This window comes from Schistocerca gregaria, chromosome 1 (genome assembly GCF_023897955.1).
Source record: "Schistocerca gregaria isolate iqSchGreg1 chromosome 1, iqSchGreg1.2, whole genome shotgun sequence".
Taxonomy (NCBI): Eukaryota; Metazoa; Arthropoda; class Insecta; order Orthoptera; family Acrididae; genus Schistocerca; species Schistocerca gregaria.
This window is the reverse complement of record NC_064920.1, coordinates 839,126,540-839,152,926: the sequence shown is the minus strand read 5'-3', so window position 1 is coordinate 839,152,926 and position 26,387 is coordinate 839,126,540. Positions and strand designations below refer to the sequence as shown.

Sequence of the window (26,387 nt, the reverse complement as noted above, 5' to 3'; positions counted from 1 at the left end):
CACACACATTCCTGCAACACAGAGCTGGTGACAGCAGAAACTACTACCAATAGACAACCTGTGTGGGGGAACCTTCATCCATATGCCAAAGACCAGTGTGCAGATTGATTTATATTGGCACCTCAAGGTAATGCGCTTGGTGACCTCACAATTACCCACATGCCATTTGATCTTACACCAACGACAATAGTCAGAGACTCTGGTTGTCCTCCTCGGGAACTTGGAAATGCAAATATTATAGATGACCAGACCGCAACTGTAAAGTCCAACTATAATTGCAATGACCTTTTTCCAGATCAAATAGCTAGCCAATTAGATAATCTAATTGATAGCATCATGAATAAAATGTCAGGATTGGTGGTCTCGGTAGTCTTCCTATTATTGAAATCGTAAATATTTTCCACATCCACTCCTTGTACATATTGGAGTAGTTTGTCTATAGTGTTGTCAGGGAGGGGTTTACTCAGTAAAGTTGTCTCTATCCTTGTGTTATACCCGTTTCATACTCCTGCATGTGTGTTGACAAAACCATAGTAGTTTTATCCACTTCCACAAGAGTCTTTATGATTTCTCTCAGGAATTATATGTCTGTGACTGTACATATTATTCCAAATGAGCTTGTTGTACATGGAACAACTCAACCCTAAAAGCTGCTTTGTGATCCTGTCAGCACTGTATGAAAATTTCCTTCTTATCAGCAGGCTCACCCCTCTGGCGTAGACCTTTGAGAATTCACATTTTGCAACTAAGTTTAGTCAACTGAGTACAGCATCTGATGTTGTTGCAGGTATAGTGTGGGGAATGGCCACATGCTGCAACAAAATCAAGAGTTTGTTACTGCCTACATCCTATGGTGCTCGAGATCTGTTTTTTTAATTAGTATTATTAGCAGTTATCATCTTCAAATTGGCCCGGTTTGCTCTATTTGCATTAATCTATGCCCTAGGACAGTGGTTCTCAAACTTTTTTGTCATGGAATCGTTTTGAAATTCTAAATATTTAAGGAGCCCTAAAATAAGCAAAACCTAGTTTTACATTCATTTTTTTAATTATATTCGTTTAATGGAAATCATATTATCACGTAGAACGTGGCGAGGTTAGATGAATGACGAACACTAACTTCACCTAACGAAGGTTTATTCAGCACTTGCACATACAAGAGCATGGAGCAAACTGCCTCCGGCTAGAACACATACGGTATATATACACTTACAGAATATTCCAGTACAATGATTCTTGAAATTTGTGGATACTTCTAGAATGTACTCAAATCGAATTTAGAAATTAAAATTTTACCGTTGAGGCGAGTTTTGAACTCTCAACCCTCCATGCAACAGTCTAGTATCACAACCACTATACCACAGCGACCACTCAGCTTCTTCTGCGACAGTGCTTCCTCCTTAAAAGAACAGTGTCTCGGTGTTACATCCTCCTAGTCCGGGAATTAGTCATGGGTCTTGCATACTCCGACTCCCGATGACTGATGTTTGCCCTGACGGTGATCTTTTTAGAACTTTCTTTTCCGCTACACTCTTTGTCACCTTTCCGCTTGTTGCCTGTCGCTGGAGCTTCTAATTTACCCTGGATTACAGAATCATTACAGTGCTTCATTCGAAGGATGTGGGCTATATCTCTGATCTTTCGTCGTCTTGTGTCGGGGTCAAAATCTTCAACTTCATAAGTTACATCAGACAACTGTCTTACAACCTTATAAGGTCCAAAGTAGCGCCTCAGGAGTTTCTCAGAGACCAACCTTCCGAACAGGAGCGAAGATCCTTACAAGGTCACCAGGTAGGTAGACAAGAGGGCGTTGGCTTGTGTCATACCTTCTGCGATCGTTTTCTTGATGCTGCAGTGTGTGGAGTCGACCTAACTGCCGAGCTTCCTCAGCTCTAGTTAACACCTCACTAATGTAGTCATCGTCCATGTCATCAGGAAAATGGCATAAATCCTGTGGTGTCTTGTTTGGTAGTGTTGTAGGCAAACGTCACTGAAGGAAGCACCTCATCCCAGTTGCTCTGCTCAACATTGATGAACACTGATAGCATGTTGGCCAAGGTCTTATTAAGGCATTCAGTAAGCGTGTTAGTTTGCCGATGGTAGGCAGTCGTCATGTGATGAGTAATGTTGCACCCACGGTTTATCTCTGTCACAAGATTTGATTGACAAACTTTCCACAATCCGTAATGAACGACCTTGAGGCACCATGTTTCAATAAAATGTCTTCCACAATGAATTTGGATACCTCCAATGCTTCAGCTGTTTTCACAGCTTTTGTAACTGCGTAGCGTGTCAGATAACCAGTGCAAACAATAATCCACACTTTTTTTCACTATGGTAATGTTATATTCTTGAAGACGTGATGTCCACCTGGTGAGTTGTCCTGTTGGATCCTTAAGACCTGTCAACCAACAAAGTGAATGATGGTCTGTAACAACTGTGAATGGCCGTCCACAGAGATACTGTTGAAATTTGCACATGGCCCAGATCACAGCAAGACATTCTCTTTCTGTAGTTGAGTAGTTTCTCTCAACTTTTGTAAGTGTCCTAGAAGCATAGGCTATAACCTTCTCTTTTCCAGCCGAAATTTGCGCCAGAACAGCACCGATCCCATACCCACTGGCATCTGTGTGTAGTTCTGTAGGTGCACTCTCATCATACAAACCAAGTACAGGGTCAGTCGTCAGAGCTTTTTGCAGCACATCGAAAGAATCTTGTTGAACACCACCCCAGATTAATTTAGCATTGGCTTTTAACAACATTTGGAGTGGTCTGGCTTTGATACAAAAGTCTTTGATAAAACAACGGTAATAAGAATATAATCCGAGGAAGCTTCTCACTTCTCTAATAATTTTAGGAATAGGAAATTCCATTATAGATCTCACCTTTTCTGGGTTTGGCCGCAAACCTTCGTTTGACACAAGGTGTCCAAGTATTTTGATTTCTTTGGCTCCAAAGAGACACTTTCTTGGATTAAGTTTCAGTCCGCCCTGTTGGAGACACTTAAGAATGGCCCTTAGTCTTTTTATGTGTTCATCAAATGTCTCTGAGAACACTATAATGTCATCTAAATAACAGACACATCGCCCACTTCAGGTGACTTAGAAGGTTATCCATCATCGTGCAAAAGTTGCAAACGAAACGGCATTACCTTAAACTCAAACATTCCATCAGGGCTGATGAACGTAGTTTTCTCAGAATCAGCCTCATCTACTTCGATTTGCCTGTATCCCGAGTACATGTCCATGGTTGAGAAAAGCTTAGCCCCCTTCAGCACTCTAGGGTTCATCAGTTTGTGGAAGGGAGTAAACATGCTTTTTAGTTATCTTATTGAGCTTCCTGTAATCAACACAAAAGTGCCAACTGACATCCTTCTTCCTGACGAGAACCACTGGTGTTGACCATGTGCTCTGCAAAGGCTGAATGTCATTCTTCATAATTTTCTCTACCTCATTGCAAGTTATTCAACGCTCTGTTGCTGACACACAGTATGCTCTGTGGCTTATTGGTTGATGGTCTCCAGTGCTAATCTGGTGCTTCACTGTCGATTTGTCTAATTTGCTCTTCACTTGGGGATTGAAGCATTCAGAGAACTCTTGAAGAATGGCAAGTACCTTCTTATGTTGTTCCTAGTGAGATCTGGTGATATGGCTTGAACTTGGGTTTCTCGCCATGTAAACGGCGGCTCTGTTGTGGCCTGATGGGAGCCACTGTGTCGTCGATAATGTGCACTATCACAGGTTCCGATACCCAGCTTGTGAACTTCACCTCGTTGTTCTCATACCATTGCTTGGCAGTGCCCTCCAAGTAGAAAAATATGTTAGCCAAACACACGGTGTCATCCCATTTGTTAAGTTTGGCTATATGCTCATATACCTTCAGCCACTTGTTGGGTCTTGGCCATCGTCAACAGAGAACCCGGGAGGATGTCAGTTGGCACTTTTGAACTCACGATGCTCCATGCAACAGTCTAGTATCGTAACCATTATACCACAGTGTCTGTGCTACTCAGCTTCTTCTGTGACAATATAAAAGTAGGTTCATTACATACTACTGACTTCTATTTCTAAGAAATTTAATAAATTAATTGAGTAGTCTATGAAATTATTCTTGTTTAATGTGGACTAAATGTAAAATTTGTTTGCCATGAGTCAGAAGTGTATGAGTTGCAGTAGGATTGTTAGTTCCAGGATGTGGTGTGAGGAAGATTCCTGCCCTTCAGGTGGAACTAGATAAAGCAAAACGAGATCTGAAAAGGTTAAGGAGGGAGAATGGAAAAGAGAGGTGGGAAATGACAGATTATAGAAGAAATAGGACTAGAACTGTCTCAGGCAGTGTTGTTGTGAATGTGGAAAACAGACTTGATCTGTTGTCACGGTCTGAAACTCATGAGAGGCAAGTAAATGCAGGAGTAGACAGGAGACAATAAACTTTCAAAAAGTTTTTGAAAAGTAGAAAAAGTTGTGAAGAAGAAGAAGAAGAAAGTTTTGTTGTTAAGTAGTTCACATGGTAGATGTGTTGGCCAACTGTTGTAGGACTAGTCAGATTACCAGGTCACAAGATTTTTAAACCTAGTGCAAGTCTGGTTCAGGTGATAGAGGATGTACGTTTACTTTGCAAACTTCACAAAGGAAGACACCGTGGTAATAGTGGGTGGGGTGGGCAACAGGATAGATAGGAACACCAATTATTCAATTGAGGGTGACCTGGTAAAGATAGCTTCAGCAATGAGACATACTGATGTTGGGCTTGTATCTGGTCTGAGGCATCACGACTGGCTTCATTTAAACTCTTTTGTTAGGAGAGTTAATTTAGTGGCGGAACGGCTGCTGGGATCAGGTATGGGGTCTCATATCGGTGTGGTTCCTGTTGACTCTGTCAGCAGGTGGGATTATGCAGGCACAACCTTCACCTCAACAGGAAAGGAAAGGGAAGATTGTCAGGGCTAACAGCAAATAACTTAAGATGGGGATGGAGCTTGGTAAAGTACCCGTGGTTACAAGTGACAGAACAGTAATTCTTTTAGGGTAGGGAGGACAGAAACAAAAGATGTTCACATTGATAAAACAGGCACCTATAGTGTACTCACCGAGAGCTGGGATGAAACATAAACATTGTCACGTGAGCGGCTACGCTCGTTTCCAGAGAAAGCATTCGGTGTTCACGTGATACGTAGGGATGTGTAAAATCATTGGCGCACGCTTTGCAGCTGGTGGGGTTCGGCTGGCTGCCGAGCTGTCACAGCTGACCATGAAAAACCTGGGCAACAATGTTCGAAATAAATTTAACAATAATGTTAAGCTGAGTTCATTCTGTCGAAGCAGATTCATTTTCTTCGAGGTTGCTAACAAAACGCTCCATTCAAACACAATTAATTGTTAATTACCAGTAATAATAATGATAAAGGACGAAACAAGGTTCACTGTGTCGAACTTGAACTGTTTTCATTGAGGTTTATAACAAACCGCTCCTCTCTCTCTCTGCTCTATAATGCAGTCTAGTTTCCACATTTGAGTTTCCATTTTTCTACGACATGGAGGACGCACTTGTTCTAATCCTCTGCTTCTTCTAGCAGTACTTTCACTTCCGGCATTTTGTATGTTTTGTTTTTCGCTGCAACATAGCCTTTGATTCTGGCCCACACTAACTCGATGGCTTTAACTTACAGTGGTACGGAGGAATTCTGAGAACAGTTTTCCCTGCATTCTTCGCCATTTCTTCTATTGCGTATTCGTTGAGCACTGTTCTGTGATTATTAACTATATCTAAAAGTTATTTCTCCAACATACCGTCTTCGAAATCAATGTTTTTAGATTTTAGTCACTCTGATATTTCGTGCTTATTGGAATTCGCATCGGGAACTTTTTCCTTCCTCCGAGAATGGTACGGCGCGTTATTAAGAACAACAACTGCATTTTCTTCAAGCCGAGGAAGAACATCTTGAAGCCACTTCTCGAAGGTTTCGGCGCACATCTCCTATTGATAATCTCCACTTTTCTTGGATTCTAAAGTCCACAGACATTCTTCAACGAACTCTGCTTTGCTGCCAATGTTTGCGATAATCAGACGTTCTTTACCTGATGGGCCCTTGCTTCCGGTGGATAATCCGGACAGAAACGCTTGTTTTGAGGAATTTATAGTGTCATCTACCCAGACGTAACTTTGCGTATGTCCTGCGTTCACCCACGTCTCGTCCAAACAGTAAATGAGTCTACCTTCATCTCTCAACCGTTTAATGGTTCGAAGATATCGCCGCCTCCATAAAATGACGTCATCCCTGTCTATTACCGTGCTATATTTGAAATTCATTTCTCTCAATAACTTATAAAATGTAGTTCTCCGAAAATTTCCCAGATCTGCATCTTCGTTCACGACTCTAAGCACTTTGTCAATTGCTGGCAATTCGTTACGAAAAAAAAAATTCGTGTACTTTGTATCGCATTTCTATCTAAGTCATCAACACTTTCAGAAAATTTCTGTCGTAATTTTCCTTTCTTGGAAGACTTCAAAGATTGTGTGGCCATGTACTCACTTATCACACGATACACTGAAGAACGTCCAACACCGGTAGCTGCAGCTGTTTTCGAAACAATGTCACTCCTCGACTGCCCTGGATGTAATGTTCCATTTTATACACATTAAGCACCATGTGCTTCTCAGAAGAACTTAATGATACCTTCTTTGCTCGCTTCTTTGGTGGACTCAGAACTGACACGTCGATCTCACTTGCTGAATCCGTGGATGACATAATGAGAACAGCCGTATGTGATGCTAATGAAATAAATGAATATATAAAATAAGAAACCATGCGATGCTCTTGGATAAACAGTGAATGCTCAGCGTGACTACAAACACATACACTTACTCTAATAATCAACAACTAGCCTTTCAAGCGTCTTTACAGATGAACTTAAGATATCCTGAAATCGCCGCTGTACAACACCCACTAACGAGTGCACAGCTGCAACAGAGACGGCCACACTGACTGAGCGCCGCGCCTGCGAACCGGACAATGCATTGCTCATAAAGGACAACCGGTTCCACCCATCGCATTCGAACAAACTACAAAATTAAATTCAAACCTTTCCTGATTCTTTCCTCGCTTACACCCCCACAAAAAATTTAAAGGGGAAAAGTCTGTCGCTTACTATATTTCGGATGATGATTTGGTAAAGGTTCTGCATCAGACGTGAGATTTTAATTTATTACTTCACTATTACTGACTCTATTGGGCAGAAAATTTGCAGACATCATCAACATATAATACTGAAGGCAATTATAAAATTATTTTGCTGTGCAACACACAGTTTAGGAGATATGGCGTGATAAATATAGAGTAACGCGAAAAAACAACTTTTCCGAAAGCATAAATATTTCTCTTTTTCAGTGACAATAAATTTTAATGTAATGTAAAAAAAAAAGGTGTCGGAAGGTAGTTCTCGTATCACTTTATCATGTTCAGGTACCAAATTATAAAAAACACGACTTCCATTTTTTAATTTCTGACGCCCCTGCCTTGTACACCACTCTACGGCAGTGCTGTGGTCACGCGCCTTGCCGTGTTTACAGTACGTCTCTTGTTTCGGTGAATGGAGTATAGAAAGCAAATTTTAAGATACACAAGTCATGCAGACAGCCTCTGATTGAAACTAGAGATATTCAAAATTTGACAGGAAAGTTAGGTTCATCTAGTTGTAATTTGGCTAGTGCACAAAATCAGTTATCCTCATTGCATCAGAATATCTGAGGCCTAAGGGAGAAGCTTAATCAGTTGTTCATTTATGTTGAAGAATTAGAGTTGAGCAAATGAGTTGATATAATCTGCCTCTCTGAACATCATGTGACCACTGGTACAGATATGTTAAGTGTTACAGGATTCAAGTTAGCTTCTTATTTCTGTAGAGAAATATGGAGAAGGAGGAGTTGCCACATTTGTCAGAAACTGTTTTGATTTAAAGAATATTGATATTAATAAATTTTGCTCAGAGCAGCACTTAGAAGCTTGTGCAAAAGTAGTAGTATTTCATAATAAGTCCTTTATAATAATAAGTATATACAGAGCACCTTCAGGAAACTTTAACCATTTCATAAAAAAAATCTGGAATCTCTGTTGTCCCATCTCACAGAAAAAACCAAGGAAGTAGTGGTTGCTGGAGATTTTAATGTGTGTTTATTGAAAATCTGTCAATGTCATTCAATTTAGTTCCTACTATGAACTTTGCAAATAGGATATGTAAATTCTCTGAAACTGCTATTGATAATATCTTTGTTGACAAATTTAGGAAACAAAAGTCTTATAACAAAAGCAATAGTAAATGGGCTAATCTGATCATGACATGCAGCATCTTGTGTTAGATTTTGAAACTTATCAGAATAAAATAATCTATTAAATCTTTGCATGGGAGCATAATATATCAGTCAACAATTAAGAATTTTAGGAGATTCTGAAAGATGTGAACTGAGTAGATGTCTACAATACTTCTCACTCAAATGGAAAATACAAAGCATTCATTAATAAATTTTCTTCCACTTTTGAAAATTGTTTCCCACTAAAGGCAACTCAAATTAAACAGAAATAAAAAAAAATAAACCATGCATTACACAAAGCATAAAGATATCATTTGGGACAAAAAGAGAGCTGTATTTACTATCTAGAAACAGCTCTGATGTTAACATTGTAATGCATTACAAAGAATACTGCAAAATATTGAAGCAAGTAATCCAGAAACCAAAGCAGATTTGTTATGAGGAAAAAGATAATTACATCAGGCAACAAAATAAAAACTGTATGGAATATAGTGAGGACAGAGACAGGTAGAGCCAAAAAGGAAGAGGAACAGATAGCTCTAAAAACAAATGAGACATCAGTAACAAGTCATGTAGTATTGCAAACCTTTTAAACAAGTACTTTGTTTCTGTTGCTGACAGTTTGGGGTTATAATGTTCAGGGAACAGTGCAATGGAGCATCTGAGACCAGTCTTTAAAAATAACTTCAGTAAAATGGAAATGATGCTCACGTTTCCCAAAGAAGTAGCATCCATTGTAAAATCCTTAAAATCTAAATATTTTAGTGGGTATGATATCAACAAAGCTAATCATAGAATGCTCATGCAAGTTGAGGTCTGTCTTCAGTTATTTGTGTAATCAATCTCTTATCAGCAGAACATTTCCAGACTGCTTAAATTATGATGAAGTCGAGCCTCTTTACAAGAAGGAAGATAAAGAGATACCATAAAACTATTGACCAGTTTTTTTCTGGCTTGTTCAACAGTATTTCAAAGGTTGTGTTCAAGTGTCTCCTTAAGCATCTGATACAATAACATTGTCCAAGTCACAGTTTGGATTTGTTGATGGTTCTGATATAGAGGAAGCTATTTACACTTACAGTGAGAATGTACTTAATTCAGTAGATAACAGATTAGAGGCTACTGGCATTTTCTATAACCTGTCAAAAGTGTTTTGACTGTGTCTTACAGTATTCTCTTAAATAAATTAGAATATTATGGTGTCACTGGCAATGCTATGGAATGGTTTGTGTCGCATCTAACTAACAGGAAACAAAGAGTGTCACTGCGAAATACCAGTGCAGTAAGCAGTCTGTCTTCATGTGACTGGGAACTAATTACGTGTGGTGTTCCTCAAGGTTTCATCTTGGGTCTGTTGCTTTTTCTTGTGTGTACATTAATGACCTCACATTGCCAGATGCTAAGTTTGTTTTGTCTGCAGATGATACAAAAAATTCCAATAAGTAGCAAGTCAAATACAGATTTAAAAATAGCTGATAATAAAATTTTCACTGACATTAATAAATGGTTTAAAGCTAATTCACTGTTTTTAAACTTTGAAAAGAACCACCTTATGCAGTTCAGCACCTGTAAGAGATTTCCTTCCAGCATTTGTATAACATATGAAATGTTAAATTTCTGGGATTACAACTCGATAATAAATTCGGTTGGGAAGGACATATCACAGAATTGCTGAGCACCTAAACAAGTCTGTATTTGCAGGGGGAATGATGTCAGTTGTAGGAAATATAAATATAAAAAAATCTTGCATACTTTGCGTACTTTCATTCTATTATCTTATACGGAATCGTATTCTGGGTAACTTGTCAAACTGAGCAAAAGTTTTCAGTGTGCAAATGCATGTAATAAGAATCATTTGTGGTATAGATTCAAGCACATCATGTAGAAAGCTATTCAAGGAACTTTGTATTCTGATCATTGCTTCTCAGTATATTTATTCTTTAATGAAATTTGTTGCAAGTCATATATCTCTATTTCCAACCAATAACCCAATACATAGTATCAATACTAGGAATAAGAACAATCTACATAAAGATCTAAAATCACTTACCTTGGTCCAAAAAGGGGTCCAATATTCAGGAACACACATTTTCAATAAATTTCCAGCAACCATTAAAAAGTTGGTTTCAGATAAAGCACAGTTTAAGAAAAGATTGAAAGACTATTGATAAATTTATTAATTTAATTGTTGATAAATTTATTAAAAGTGCATAACAGTACTTTGTTCTGACTGTTCTGTAAATATTAGCAGTTCCAGTTTACTGTAATGTATTCACCTTTTTTGGCAATCTCCTGACAAATGATCAGTGTAGTAAGTACAGGGTGCGGCAACATTCATAGTAGGATATTAAAAACATATCATCAGGAAGTAACTGTAATTTATTTATTGCCTCTTATGTCAATTAATAGTTAAAGGCATGCCATTTATTAATGTGTAAGTCATTGTCAATTGCGTGGATTACTTTTTGAGTATGACTCCTGTCAAATGATGCGTCCTCTGCACAACACATTCATCTAGGCAGTGTTGGAGCTTTCCATAACTCGGCATAACATATTCCCCGGGACAATGCTGATGGCAGTTCTGATGCGATCCTTCAACTCAGGAATGGTGGCACAACATGATGATTCTTGCTTCAGGTAGCTCCAAAGGAGAAAGTCTGTACGTGAAAGGTCAGGTGAGCGAGGCGGCCAGGAAATGTCACCAAAATTGGAAATTACTCTACCGGGAAATGTGTTATGCAAGAAATCCATGCAAATTCTGGCTGTATGCAAGGTTGCTCTGTCTTGGTGAAACCATAATTGTTCAACATCCACATCAACCCTACCTAATTGAGGAAGAACAAAGTCTTGCAGCATCTTTAGGTAGCATTCACTGGTGACAGTTACCACACCACTATCATCCTCAAAGAAATAAGGGCCAATAATCCCAAAGGAAGCAACTCCACATCACACTGTGACTCAAGAACTATGCAAGGGCTTGATGTGCAATTCATGCATAAATGTGGGTTTACATCATTCCAATATTGCATATTCTGTTTATTCACTGAACCACATAACTCGAAATGAGCTTCATCTGACATCAGGATGGTGTGCAACATTTTTGGATTTTGATGAAGGAGGTCACGCAAGGTTAAACAGAATGTTTTGCATGAAACTCAATTGCGAGGCCTAATTTCCTGAACAATCTGCAGCTTATATGGGTGAAAATGGAGATCTTCGTGCAATATTCTCCTGGATGAGCGATTGGACATATGCACAGTTTGCGCATGATGACGAGCAAATCTTTTTGGGCTATGCAATAGTCAGCATGAACGTTTTCCATGGCTTCTGGTGTCCGCACAGTTCTTTCACTTCTTCCCGGTTTTCCACAGCAAACAGAATCTGTTGTTCAAAGTGCATGTACCCACTTCTCAATGGTCCGTCCATCTGGAACTTTCTCATGACATCCCAAGTTGAAATATTGCTGAAATAGATGCTGGGTAGCAATAACAGAGTCGTTATTCTTGAAATAATTTTCAAGAGCAAAGGCATGAAGCTGTGCACTCCACTACTCCATATCACTGTCACACTCGAAATGGCAGCTCATTAGTACACAAATGCGGCACAAGCTGGTGCACATTCCTGCAGTACGTCATTGTACTACGCAAGTCAAATTACGCTATGAACGCTGCCACACTCTGTATTATATTCAGATGTTTTATGTCTGTAAGTTATATGTTCTGGCATGTTCCACACCCATGAGAATCATCTCATTTTTGGGTCTATAGAATGAAAATTGAATTGAGTCTATAACAGTATATAAAACAACACACCACAAACAGCAGACAAAATAATACTGTATTGACTCCACTGCAAATTGATAAAATTGTTTCCATTTAGTGGGAGGTGTGAAGGTGTTTTTTAAATTATTTCTGACCAATTGTTTAATGTCATGCTTGATTGAAGAGAGACAGAGATGCTTGTCAGGTTCAGCATCCAGTCTACTTCAATATTTTGTCTTTGTAGGTGCACATGCTGCGTGTCGCCTTCCACACAAGTATGCTGTTGGGAATGGGAGAAGAACAGTTTGAACTAGTGTCACAAGTTGTATATATTCATCACAAACCATACACCAAAAACCATCAAGTGATGATATTCCAAACAGTGATGTTCCGAACAATGATTCCATGCTTGAATCTAATGCAATTACCAAAAAGGATTTGTGAGGTTTGTTGGCCTTATTTTCTGACTTCTGTAAATTCAGTACAGAAAGATCCTGAAACCATGAATTCATTTTCAGTTTTGTATCCTTTTCTTCAGGAAAATACATCTCAAAAGGTGTGTGCATATCATGGTGACATTGAACCAGTTCTTCAAATGTCTCACCAGTGAATACATTCAGCTATAAAAAGCTTTGTGGTTCCTCTTTCCAACAAAAACAATCCAAAAATATAATTTTTTGAAGGCAGTTATTTTGTTATTAGTATTGAAAAACTGTTACTTGTGAAGATAGATTTAACTCAGTAATTTTATCCAAATACATATGGCAGAAAAGCTAGTCTGGACAACAAAGTCACATGTCTCATCAATTTAAAAGCAATGTCAGTAATAAAAGCTTAAAATCAGCTTTTAGTGTGAACAATGTAGTTAAGGTCTTACCCTGAGACAACCATCTAACCTTGATGTGGAGTGGTAGTGTTTTATCTCTGCTCCCAAAATCTTCACACAATATTGAAAACAATCTGTACTGAAGAGGGTGTATTTAATGTAATGATCATTTTTACTTATATATCTAAAAACAAAGATTCTGTAACTTACCAAATGAAAGTGTTGGTACATTGATAGAGACAATAACAAACACAAACACACAAACAAATTTCAAGCTTTCGCCACCCACGGTTGCTTCATCAGGAAAGAGGGAAGGAGAGGGACAGACGAAAATATGTGGGTTATAAGGGAGAGGGTAATGAGTCATTCCAATCCCGGGAGTGGAAAGACTTACCTTGGGGGGACATGTCTGCTTGTCTGTATATGTGCGGATGGATATGTGTGTGTGTGTGTGTGTGTGTGTGTGTGTGTGTGTGTGTGTGTGTGTGTGTGTGTGTGTCAAGTGTCAGAACAGTCACTGCGCACAATTTCTAGTGATGAGTATTGAGTCTCCCTTTACCTACTTGTACAAGCTAAATTCTTTTGTCTGTAGTTTTTGATTATAGCATTATTGGAGATTTATACTTGGCACCTCTTTTTCGCTACTACACACTTCTATAAAACCAATGCTGATATGATATTTATAACAGGTGTTTTCACAATGTGTGACAAGACTTGGTGTACTTGTTATTTAGATGGATATTGTTTTGACAAAGACCTCCCAGAAGCCTTGAGGAGCCCCAGGGCTCTGCAGAACACACTTTGAGTATCACTGCTCTAGAGGTACTGAGCTCCCAAGAGAATTTCTACAAGACACAATTTCAGAACAAATACCATTATGCTAACTTGATGTAAATGAACCCAGTACTATCCAGTTAAAAATTTTGGACAACGACACCCTGTTGCTGATCTATCAGTATTACTGCGGTAGAACTCATGCGAGACTACTTGCCCCATACACAGAAACGCATTCTCAGCACTAGGCGAGCACTTGGTTTGAAAGAGGTGGCCACCTCAGTTGCATGCTGTTTCAATTGGACCAACAATCATGGACACTGTAAAGTAACCATACTTCTCAGTAATTAAGAATGCATGTAGCTATTGTAATGTAATTTCATAAAAAGAAAAACAAAGGTGCATCAATTCCATAATACTTGTGTGCCAACAGGGTGCAGATAAATGTACTACTGAAAGTTATACCATCAGGAAAACATATTGCACAAATAGTGATTGAAAGCAAAACATTATGTCTCTGTGTTAATTGATTTTTGTTTAGTTAGCAAAGCTGTTATTGTTTCCAGGGCTCTTGGATGTCCAGCCGGATGGACGACCGAAAGCCCTGGAAACAACACATACGCCTCCGATCACATATAACAAAGCTGTTATTAATTATGATTTTGAAATTTAGCTAAAGTATAGTTGTTCAATGAAATAATGAGGCTGCAACTTCTTTTAAGGACAGAAATAATGAAACTGATTATATTGTATTGAAACTGAATTTACATAGATATAATGGATAATTCATGTGCAGAGCTTGGCTGTAAAGTGAAATAGAAAAGGGTTCTAAGGTGGGTTGTAATTCAATTTTCACTTTGTGATGATCTGTCACACTGATGCTTTTGATACTCAGATTTCACCTTACTTTAATCTTCAGTCACCTTATAGTATTTTCTTGAAGCTGTAGACCGGTTATGCAGTTCACTAACTATACCATGTGGGCTTCTTCACTGTCTGCAGAGGATTGAGGGCTGTAAGAGAGTGCACAAGTATGTCATCTCACTGTGAAATGATCTTGTAAAGAAGTCTTCTGTAGTTTGTTGCTCAAATAAAACCATTACACAGTTGAGTGACCAGGTCTTACATCGAGAGCAACATATCTGGAATGATTATTATGATGTTACCTTAAAGCGTGCATTGAATGAAGTTGCATTTCAGACTTAAAATATTTAACTTATTTTCTTGGTTGTTGATGTTGTAGACAATGCCCCTTTCTCTTTGCCATACAAAACACAACCAAGTTGTGATCCCAAAGCATAAGTGACCCCTTTGTAGCAGGTGGAAACACTAAATTGCCACCACACTTTGCCGATGTCCTGTGTCCTCTCTAATTTGATCATCACTGCACGTATTTCAACACAAAGTTTGCCCAGTTGTGTGTTCTCTATATACTAACTTCAACTTTCATGAGCATCATTCATCTGCGGGAAAAGGTCACACAGAAAATGTAGCTTGTGCAAGATTGGTGCTCGTTTAGGACTGCCAGAAGGTGACTGTAGCTCCTGTTGAACTCTGTTTTGTCAGGCAGATGGTACACTGCTGACACTGCAGCTAGGTGGACAGGGAGGTGTGGTATTCTGCAGCTCTCATCATTGCTACGAATTGTCATTTCAAATGCCAATTAAATGTGCGATAGATAACATGTGTGCCTCCAGAGAACTTTCTTTGTGTGTGCTGCTTAAATGTTTGTCATATGAAAGTTATTATATTCACTTACCTAATATCATTCTGATATAGTGGCCTGTCAATAAAATTACTGCTGTGTCAGACAAGTCATCCAGATGTAGATACCTAGTGTTGCCCCAGGGTAGTTCACTAGTCTAGAAATAAACACCACTTTATCAACTTTAGCGGTCATGGTGTACTCCAAATGATAGAAATGATGTACTTCATAAAATATTTGTTGATACTAGACAGTTATTGTTACATTGACATATCTTTTTCTGTAATTTCAAATCCTAACAAGTACAAGCAGAACAGTCCAGATATACTGATGCAATGTGAGAAGAAGCCATCCAGTTTTACAAACAGAAATAGGATGAAGAGCATTCCATTCATATAAACCTGAGGCTGATTTGTAAGGCATTACTCAGCTGCTGGGGGATTGTGATAGAAGTGCTTTGTGCTTCTGGTCATTTTGATAAATACACAATTGCACTCTTTTTCATTAACGTAATTACTGTATGCCTGTCGCATGGAGAGTTGGTAGGCTAACATATATAGTAACAAAAGTCACCACATTACATCATAAAATATAATTTAATGACCATAGATCTACTTTCAAATTATGGGTAGCTTTTGCAGGTCAAGATGGTGTTATTAATGAGCAACTAGAGCCAGGGGTAATTGTTACCTCTTGTTTACACCTTGCTACAACAGACAGCAGAATACAGATCAGATGGAGCATGTCCCACAGGAAACAATGATATGGAGAAATTCAATGCACACCACTCATATTGACAATATTAGACAAGGAAAGTTGCTGCTCACCATATAGTGGAGATGCTGAGTCGCAATAAGCACAACAAAAAGATTCACACAGTTATAGCTTTCGGCCATTAAGGCCTTTGTCAACAATAGACATACATGCACACATGCGTGCACACACACTCTTGCAAACACAGCTCATACACACATCTGCAGTCTCAGGCAACTGAAACCACACTGCAGAATTAAAAGCATATCTTCGCTCATTGTATGATACACTGATAGAAAAAAACTCAACATCAAGAAGGAGTTATGTGACATAAATGAAAGTTGGTAGGCATGTTTCTACATCTGAAAAATGATATCTATTCAAATTGCATGCTAGTCACACAAGGATGGTGGTAGTAGTGCCACTAGAATGATTCAAATCAGGTTTGCTTTAAATTCACACTGTAACAGCTGTGATCATTACTTACCTTTGAGATTGGATGTTGTAAGTTGATGTTAGTCAACAATTCCTGTAAGGTGACAAAGATAACATTATCAACACATCACTGAGTTTGAACAAGGTTGTGTAATAGGACTATGAGAAACAGCAAGTTCCTTCTGCCATGGTACATGATTGCTGGCAGTGGTGGTCACAAGAATATAGAATGGCAAGAAGAATGGGCTTCAGATGGCCACTTGGTGCTACCGAGAGGGCAGACCATGATGTTCGGTGTATGGCTCTGACACATTGTACTGCATCAGGAGTAGCAGTTTGAGTAGCAGTTGCAAATCAATTGTTTCAAGGATAGCTCTGAACCAGATGCCTTGTAGCGTGCATTCCACTGACCACAAACCATTGCCATTTGTGACTTCAGTGGTGTCAAGCAACAGACATTATAAGGGCATAGTAGAGGTCTGTTGTGTTTTCTGATGAGAGCTATTTCAGTGATGATCATGTGTTGGTAAGGAGGAGGCTAGTGGAGGGCCTGAAAGCAACCTGTCTGCATGCTAGACACACTGGACCTACACCTGGAGTTATGGTCTGCAGTGCCATTTCATATGACAGCAGGAGCTTTGTTGTGGTTATCCCGTGCACTCTGACTGCAAGTTTGTACACAGATCTGACAATTTGACCAGTTGTGTTGAAATTCATGAACAGTATTCCAGGGGGTGTTTTCCAACAGGATAATGCTCACCCACATACCATTGTTGTAACCCAACATGCTCTGCAGAGTGTTGACATGGTGGCTTGATCTACTCATCACCAGGTGTGTTCCCAATTGAGCACATATGGACAACTCCAGTGCCTCCCGCAACCAGCATTGACAGTCCCTGTATTGACCGACAATATGCAACTGGTATAGAATTCCATCCCACAAACTGACAACCGGCACATGTATAATGCAATGCAATGCATGCATGTTTTTGTGCTTGCATTCAACGTTCTACTGAATACACCGGTTTTTAATGTACCACCATATGGCTTATCTTGCACTTACATTAACCTGTGATCTTTCAATGTTAATAACTTAAATTGTTATCTAGACAAATATATTCCCAAAATTTAATTACTCTACATTAATTATTTTTTAGTGTTACGATTTTTCTTTTGTAAATGCATATTATTTGAGCTATGAATTATTTTCAGTTATGAATTGTTGTTCTCATTTATTAACATAATGTGTGTTTAATTTATTTCTGCAGGATTCATGAGTGTGTTATCATTCTTGGAGCTACTAGACAACAAGAATAAATATGCAGAGCTGTTGCCAGTTACACCAGTGTTCAGGCACAGAAAAAACAAGGATGATGTAGCAGGTTATTATTCTGACATCATCATTCACATTGATGGCAAGTAAGTAAAAAGGAAATTTCTGTCTATTGATTAGTTTTTATACGTACACTATGTGATCAAAAGTATCAGGACATCTAGCTGACTCTTACGTACATGTTCGTGTCATCCTCCATCGGTAATGCTGGAATTCAGTATGCTGTTGGCCCACCCGTAGCCTTGATGACAGCTTCCACTCTCGCAAACATATATTCAATCCGATGCTGGAAGGTTCCTTGGGAAATGACAGCCCTTTCTTCATGGAGTGCTGCATTGAGGAGAGACATCAATGTCAGTCGGTGAAGCTTGGCACAAAGTTGGTGTTCCAAAACATCTCAAAGGTGTTCTTTAGGATTCATGTCAGGAATCCATACAGGCCAGTCCATTACAGGGATGTTATTGTTGTGTAACAACTCTGCCACAGGCCGTGCATTATGAACAGGTGCTCAATCATGTTGAAATATGCAGTTGCCATTCCTGCATTGCTCTCCAACAATGGGAAGCAAGAAGGTGCTTAAAACGTCAATGTAGGCCTGAGCTGTGATAGTGCCTTGCAAGACCACAAGGTGTGCAAGCCCCCTTCCATGAAAAACAGGACCACACCGTAATGCCACTGCCTCTGAATTTCACTGTTAGCACTACACATACTGGCAGATGATGTTCATTGGGCATTCGCCATACCCACACCCTGCCATTGGATCACCACAGTGTGTACTGTGATTTGTCACTCCACACAATATTTTTCTAGAGTTCAATTGTCTAATGTTTATGCTCCTTACACCAAGCGAGGTTTTGTTTGGCATTTACCGGCATGATGTGTGGCTTATGATCAGCTGCTCCACCATGAACTCCACGTTTTCTGACCTTCCGCCTAACTGTCATAGTACTTGCCTTTGATCCTGATGCAATTTGGAATTCCTGTTTGATGGTCTGCATAGATGTCTGCATATTACACATTACACTCATTTTCAACTGTCGACGGTCTCTGTCAGTCAGCAGACGAGGTCGGCCAGAACACTTTTGTGCTGTACGTGTCCCTTCATGAGTCCACTTCACTATGACATCAGAAAAAAGTGGACCATAGGATGTTTATGAGTGTGGAAATGTCACGTACAGACGTATGACTCAAGTGACACCCAATCCCGGGAGCAGAAAGACTTGCCTTAGGGGGAAAAAAGGACAGGTATACACTCGCGCACACACATACATATCCATCTGCACAATGTACAGACACAAGCAGACATATGTAAAGACAAAGAGGTTGGGCAGAGATGTCAGTTGAGGCAGAAGTACAGAGGCAAAGATGTTGTTGAATGACAAGTGATGTACGAGGGGCGGCAACTTGAAATTAGCGGAGGTTGAGGTCTGGTGGGTAAAGGGAAGAGAGGATATATTGAAGGGCAAGTTCCCATCTCCGGAGTTCTGATAGGTTGGTGTTGGTGGGAAGTATCCAGATAACCCGGATGGTGTAACACTGTGCCAAGATGTTCTGGCCATGCACCAAGCAAGTTTAGCCACAGGGTGATCCTCATTACCAACGGACACTGTCTGCCTGTGTCCATTCATGCAAATGGACAGTTTGTAGCTGGTCATTCCCACATAGAAGGCTTCACAGTGTAGGCAGGTCAGTTGGTAAATCACGTGGGTGCTTTCACACTTGGCTCTGCCTTTGATCGTGTACACCTTCCGGGTTACAGGACTGGAGTAGGTGGTGGTGGGAGAGTGCATGGGACAGGTTTTACACCGGGGGCAGTTACAAGGGTAGGAGCCAGAGGGTAGGGAAGGTGGTTTGGGAATTTCATAGGGATGAACTAAGAGGTTACGAAGGTTAGGTGGACGGCGGAAAGACACTCTTGGTGGAGGATTTCATGAAGGATGGATCTCATTTCAGGGTAGGATTTGAGGAAGTCGTATCCCTGCTGGAGAGCCACATTCAGAGTCTGATCCAGTCTCAGGAAGTATCCTGTCACAAGTGGTGCACTTTGGTGTTCTGTGGGAGGTTCTGGGTTTGAGGGGATGAGGAAGTGGCTCTGGTTATTTGCTTCTGTACCAGGTCGGGAGGGTAGTTGTGGGATGCGAAAGCTGTTTTCAGGTTGTTGATGTAATGGTTCAGGGATTCAGGACTGGAGCAGATTCGTTTGCCACGAAGACCTAAGCTGTAGGGAAGGAACTGTTTGATATGGAATGGGTGGCAGCTGTCATAATGGAGGTACTGTTGCTTGTTGGTGGGTTTGATGTGGACGGATGTGTGAAGCTGGCCATTGGACAGATGGAGATCAACATCGAGGAAAGTGGCATGGGATTTGGAGTAGGACCAGGTGAATCTGATGGAACCAAAGGAGTTGAGGTTGGAGAGGAAATTCTGGAGTTGTTCTTCACTGTGAGTCCAGATCATAAGATGTCATCAATAAATCTGTACTAAACTTTGTGTTGGCAGGCTTGGGTAACCAAGAAGGCTTCCTCTAAGCGACCCATAAATAGGTTGGCATACGAGGGGGCCATCCTGGTACCCATGGCTGTTCCTTTTAATTGTTGGTGTGTCTCGCCTCCAAAACTGAAGAAGTTGTGGGTTAGGATGAAGCTGCCTAAGGTAATGAGGAAAGAGGTTTTGGGTAGGTTAGCAGGTGATCAGCGTGAAAGGAAGTGCTCCATCGGAGCAAGTTCTTGGACGTGCGGGATATTTGTGTATAAGAAAATAGTATCAATGATTACAAGGATGGTTTCTGGGGGTAACAGATTGGGCCAGGCCTCAACCTCCGCTAATTTCAAGTTGCCGCCCCTCGTACATCACTTGTCATTCAACAAAATCTTTGCCTCTGTACTTCTGCCTTGACTGACATCTCTGCCCAACCTCTTTGTCTTTACATATGTCTGCCTGTGTCTGTATGTGTGCGGATGGATATGTATGTGTGCGGATGGATATGTATGTGTGTGCGTGCGAGTGTATACCTGTCCTTTTTTCCCCCTAAGGTAAGTCTTTCCGCTCCCAGAATTGGAATGACTCCTTACCCTCTCCCTTAAAACCCACATCCTTTCATCTTTCCCTCTCCTTCCCTCTTTCCTGATGAAGCAACCTTGGGTTGCGTAAGCTTGAAATTTGTGTTTGTATATTTTTTATTGTCTATCTACTGGCACTTTCTCGTTTTTTTTTTTTTTTTATGTCTTCCTCTGACTGCTATTTATGATATCTTGATACACTTTGCTGTTTTTTGTTCTGTATAGGGTTATTTTCTGAAAAGATGTAACAATTAAATGGAAAGTAGGGAATTCTCTACTGAACATATGCAGATAGAAAATGAGCAGTTTGGAAACTGCGTACAGATGGAGCCTTGAATGTGTCTGGAATAAGTGCAGACTGTTAATTTTCGAAAGAATGCATTAAGTTTCTGTCTTGATTATCATCTGCTGCTTGAGTTGTTAGAGCATAGACACTTTGACTAGCTCAGCAGGCTGCAGTATTGTATCGTTTCAGTGTGGAAATGTTTAGCTTATGTTCTTTGATGCTGGAATGTATAATGAGATCCCATTGCCTGGTCCATCAAGTCGCAAATATCACTTCTTTGAGTTATTTCCCACGAGAAAATCTGAAATCACATTTATGAGACTGCAGTAAACATGGACAAGGAGTTAGGTATCCAGATTAATGCAGCTGAAAACATAACACTGATACACAAAAATGTGCAGTGGAATCTAATATTTATTGCGCTGAGCACCTTGATGGTTACCATCATTTTGATCAGATTTTATGAAGCAGAGAGTGATGAATAGTGTGGTATTCATACCTACAAATAAATGGCTTACTAATTTTCGATGCATAGATATTAACAATATCATGATGTCCATACAACTTGAAAATCAATGGAATACTGATACTAATGAAATAACATTATAAAATTGGAAAAGGCAGCAGATGTATTTAAGGTTACATGAATAAACCTGGCTTCATAGGCAATAAAAATGTGTTTTTATTTTTAATTTTTGTATAGATTTGCAGTTCTTTGGGGTTTAATCACAGTTCGTTAAGAATGCAGCCTCTGACAGCTATTTTGCTTTATTAATGAGTACCTTGGTCTGTTAAACATTCCTGAAGTTTTTCCTCCATCATGAGATCATCAGAACACAATGAATTAATGCATCAGTGAACAGAATAATCTATTATAAAGCATAAATTTGTTACTCACAAATTTTAACTTTTCATTGAGGTTGATCTTAAGCAATTTGTATATGTTAAATTCTTGACCGATGTAACAATCTTGGATAGGAGTGTTCTGTATCGTTCATTTTATAGGTGATGATGAACAAGCATGGCATCACAAATGGTCACTCATTCAAACTTCTATGGTTTTCACTTATGCTCACCATATATATATTTTTTGCAATTTTTATGGGACCTGTGTTGCATGAAAGTTAGTTTAAATGGCTCAACATGTCCTGATTTTCTGGTTTACCAGAAGAAATCATGTTAGATTAAAGCATTGAGAGGGTTTTTGGCAAAGTGTGATGGCTATTGAACATACCATAATGAATCATTCAATTTTAAAATCAATCTTCTTTGAAATGATAGAACTATATTCTTGGCACCTGCTCTTTCTAATAGTATTCAAGCAACAGATACTGCAAATATTTTAAGTCACCTCTGCTACTATTAGTCCTGCATTTCCTGACTCTCTTTTTTCTCATTGTAGCTTTTTTTTTAAGTCAATCCATTTTGCCCAACACTTTTTCAGTCAGTATATTGTATCTGTGTGATTCTGAAAGATCTGCAAAATACTCCCCTGTGATTGCTATAATTTCAACAATGTGTAGTGGTACTAATCTGGTTAATAGTCTCTTACATTTCTTCTTCTCAGTAATGTGCAAGTTTGTAGTCTCAAAACTGAAAATTCTTTTTCGATATTGACTGCTGTTAAACATAAATGGACACAACGCCACTGTTTTTAGATTCACTTATTTCACACAGTTATGCTTGAATTGACTCTTTGGGACATTGACCAGTTTCTTCACGTATCAGTTACAACATTCACCATGAAACTCTTCATCTTTAAAATCACAGTTAATACAGCACAGTTAGTTGAGCACAGTTCATACAAATGAACACAAACTTGCATTGTAAACTTAAGAGTACTTTCTAGACACCGGCTTTACTACATGATTGTAGGTACTGACAGAGAGATGTTAGTGTGGTGATGATTGTGATACACAGACTGAAGGTCTTTGGATTGGGAGGGTTATTTATAAACTGGTGTAATGATATTTTTGGATTTTAACAACTGTATATTTGTTTACAAAACTCTATGGTTGAAATTTATTGGAGTATACATACTATGTGTTCCAAGAATGTCTTGGTTTGCAAAGCAGGTGGTTAATTGGTAAATTATAAAAGGCTACAGAACTATTTTGTATATGTCCACTACAAATTACCTGATTATGAGTACAGTTCTAATATTTGAAATTCTCATAGTTTCTGCAAATTACTAATGTGTAGCTTAATTTATTAATGAAGGGTGTCATTCAGTCGAGAAAATTAGGGCAACAAAAATATAGCAGTAAATCTGTGACATAAACAAGTATAACATCACAAAAGGCAACTGTAATTTTGGGTGTATATGAATTTCAGTACTAATTATCTATAAGTTAATTAGTTTCCAGAAAATTAAAATATGTTACTGTAAAGTTTGGAAGCCAAGCTTTCTAAAGCTTGGTGTTAATACTTCCAAAACAGTTGTTTAGCTCAGTCAGAGACTACCTCTCCATACTGTTATGATAATTTTAGTTATCCTTTACTTTTAATCAGTATCATTTGTAGAAAATTGAACACATTGTCCTAATCAGCATATTGAAAATTACGAGCTGACTAATGAATTTGTATGATATACGAGGTGCATTCAAGTTCTGAGGCCTCCGATTTTTTTTCTCCGGACTGGAAAGAGATAGAAACATACGCATTGTTTTAAAATGAGGGCACGTTCATTGTCAATACGTCCCAGACATGGCAGCACCATACAGCAGATGGAATTTTACCGCCAGCTGCGAGAGTGAGAACTGTTTTAAATACTTAAAATGGCGACGTTTTCCTTACTTGAACAGCGTGCAATCATTCTTTTTCTGAATTTGCGCGGTGTGAAACCAATTGAAATTCGACAGTTGAAGGAGACATGTGGTGATGGAGTTATGGATGTGTCGAAAGTGCATTCGTGGGTGCGACAGTTTAATGAAGGCAGAACATCATGTGACAACAAACCGAAACAACCTCGGGCTCGCACAAGCCGGTCTGATGACATGATCGAGAAAGTGGAGAGAATTGTTTTGGGGGATCGCCGAATGACTGTTGAACAGATTGCCTCCAGAATTGGCATTTCTGTCAGTTCTGTGCACACAATCCTGCATGACGACCTGAAAATGTGAAATGTGAAAAGTGGGTGCCACGAATGCTGACGGACGACCACATGGGTGCCCGTGTGGCATGTTGCCAAGCAATGTTGACGCGCAACAGCATGAATGGGACATTCTTTTCTTCGGTTGTGACAATGGATGAGACGTGGATGCCATTTTTCAATCCAGAAACAAAGCGCCAGTCAGCTCAATGGAAGCACACAGATTCACCGCCACCAAAAAAATTTCGGGTAACCGCCAGTGCTGAAAAAAATGATGGTGTCCATGTTCTGGGACAGCGAGGGCATAATCCTTACCCATTGCGTTCCAAAGGGCACTATGGTAACAGGTGCATCCTACGAAAATGTTTTGAAGAACAAATTCCTTCCTGCACTGCAACAAAAATGTCTGGGAAGGGCTGTGCGTGTGCTGTTTCACCAAGACAACGCACCCGCACATCGAGCTAACGTTACGCAACAGTTTCTTCGTGATAACAAATTTGAAGTGATTCCTCATGCTTCCTACTCACCTGACCTGGCTCCTAGTGACTTTTGGCTTTTTCCAACAATGAAAGACACTCTCCGTGGCCGCACATTCACCAGCTGTGCTCCTATTGCCTCGGCGATTTTCCAGTGGTCAAAACAGACTCCTAAAGAAGCCTTTGCTGCTGCCATGGAATCATGGCGTGAGCATTGTGCAAAATGTGTACGTCTGCAGGGCGATTACGTCGAGAAGTAACACCAGTTTCCTCGATTTCGGGTGAGTAGTTAATTAGAAAAAAAATCGGAGGCCTTAGAACTTGAATGCACCTCGTATAGTCTGATTAACTTTTTGGCAGATGTGGTCAAATGCTACATATGTACATGTGTATAACTAAGATGCAAAATAAAAACTGACAAAAAGAAGAAAAAAATTAATAATAGAAGTGCAACAATAATACATGGAATTGTTTTAGCTTGCTTTGTTTCAAGTAGACTCTAAAAGATGTCAAGTATCACTTTCCTCAAATATGTGAGTGTCAGCAGGTCAAAATATGATGAATAGCAGAAATTTGCTCCTGATTCTATGTAGTTCAAACCATACAGTTTTCTGTTTCCAAAGGACCTTTATGAAAAGGAACACTGTATGATGAAATTTTTTTCTTTGTTTTGCAGTATAGGCAACATCTCTTGTACATTTTTGTCCCCCTGCTCTAGAAGACTAGGAATATATTTGTCAGTTCTTGCTTTACAGTTTGTAATCACCAAAAAGAATACCTTTTGCAGCTCATAAAACATGCTGATAATCTTTCTGATGGATTAAATTGACTTCACTTTCTTAGTGTTAAATCATTGAATACTTGATTGCTTTGTTTCTGTTATGGATTGGTTGACTAATGACTCATTGATTGTAGAAAAAAATCTAATAAATTCTTTTCGAAATGGTCCAGTTTCTGTTAAGGATTTTGTTATTGTATTTGTTTTCATGTGGATCATCATCAAGAGAAATATGGCAGTCATGTATTTCTTAGCAGCTGAAAATGAAGGAGAAGACTTCTTCTAAATCTAGTTTGAATAAAACCTAAATACCATAACACATCATAATAATAATGTTGGTTAAAATGTATGAGATGGTGTATACATACTATGTGTTTGTTTATCTGTAAGAACTAATTCTAAATTCACTTCTGTTAGATTCAAGAGCATAGCAGGCTAAGTAATAGTGATAGTTACCATAATTTGGTCTGCAAAAATTCACTCAAATGAATATTTGAATGTTGCTACATGTTTGGATGTATTAATTATGCATTTTCCTATTTTATTCCAATAGCTGGAGACTATTATTTACCTATTCAGAAAATCTTCATTTTAAATTTGGCTTGACCGTGTTATTGATATCAGTTAAAAATACAAATTGCTATAACCAGTCACATTTATTATACTATACTTTCACTCTGTATTTTGGATATTCTACCTTCATCTTCAGGTGGCTTTATATCAATAAGGAATGTTTGTGCTGTATGTTTGACATTTGGGTAACCTGAGGCAGATTGCTTTGGAAAGTCTAAATCTACTCAAAT

The 26,387-nt window shown here is 39.1% G+C and overlaps 1 protein-coding gene across 1 annotated transcript in view; it reads left to right on the top strand.

Moving 5' to 3' along the window:
* Positions 1-26,387, top strand: part of LOC126272354 (uncharacterized) — a 176,730-nt gene that overhangs the window by 135,930 nt on the left and 14,413 nt on the right. The window contains exon 3 of the mRNA XM_049975165.1: positions 17,830-17,980. Within this exon, the coding sequence (XP_049831122.1) occupies positions 17,830-17,980 (151 nt within the window). The remainder of the gene's footprint in view (positions 1-17,829; positions 17,981-26,387) is intronic.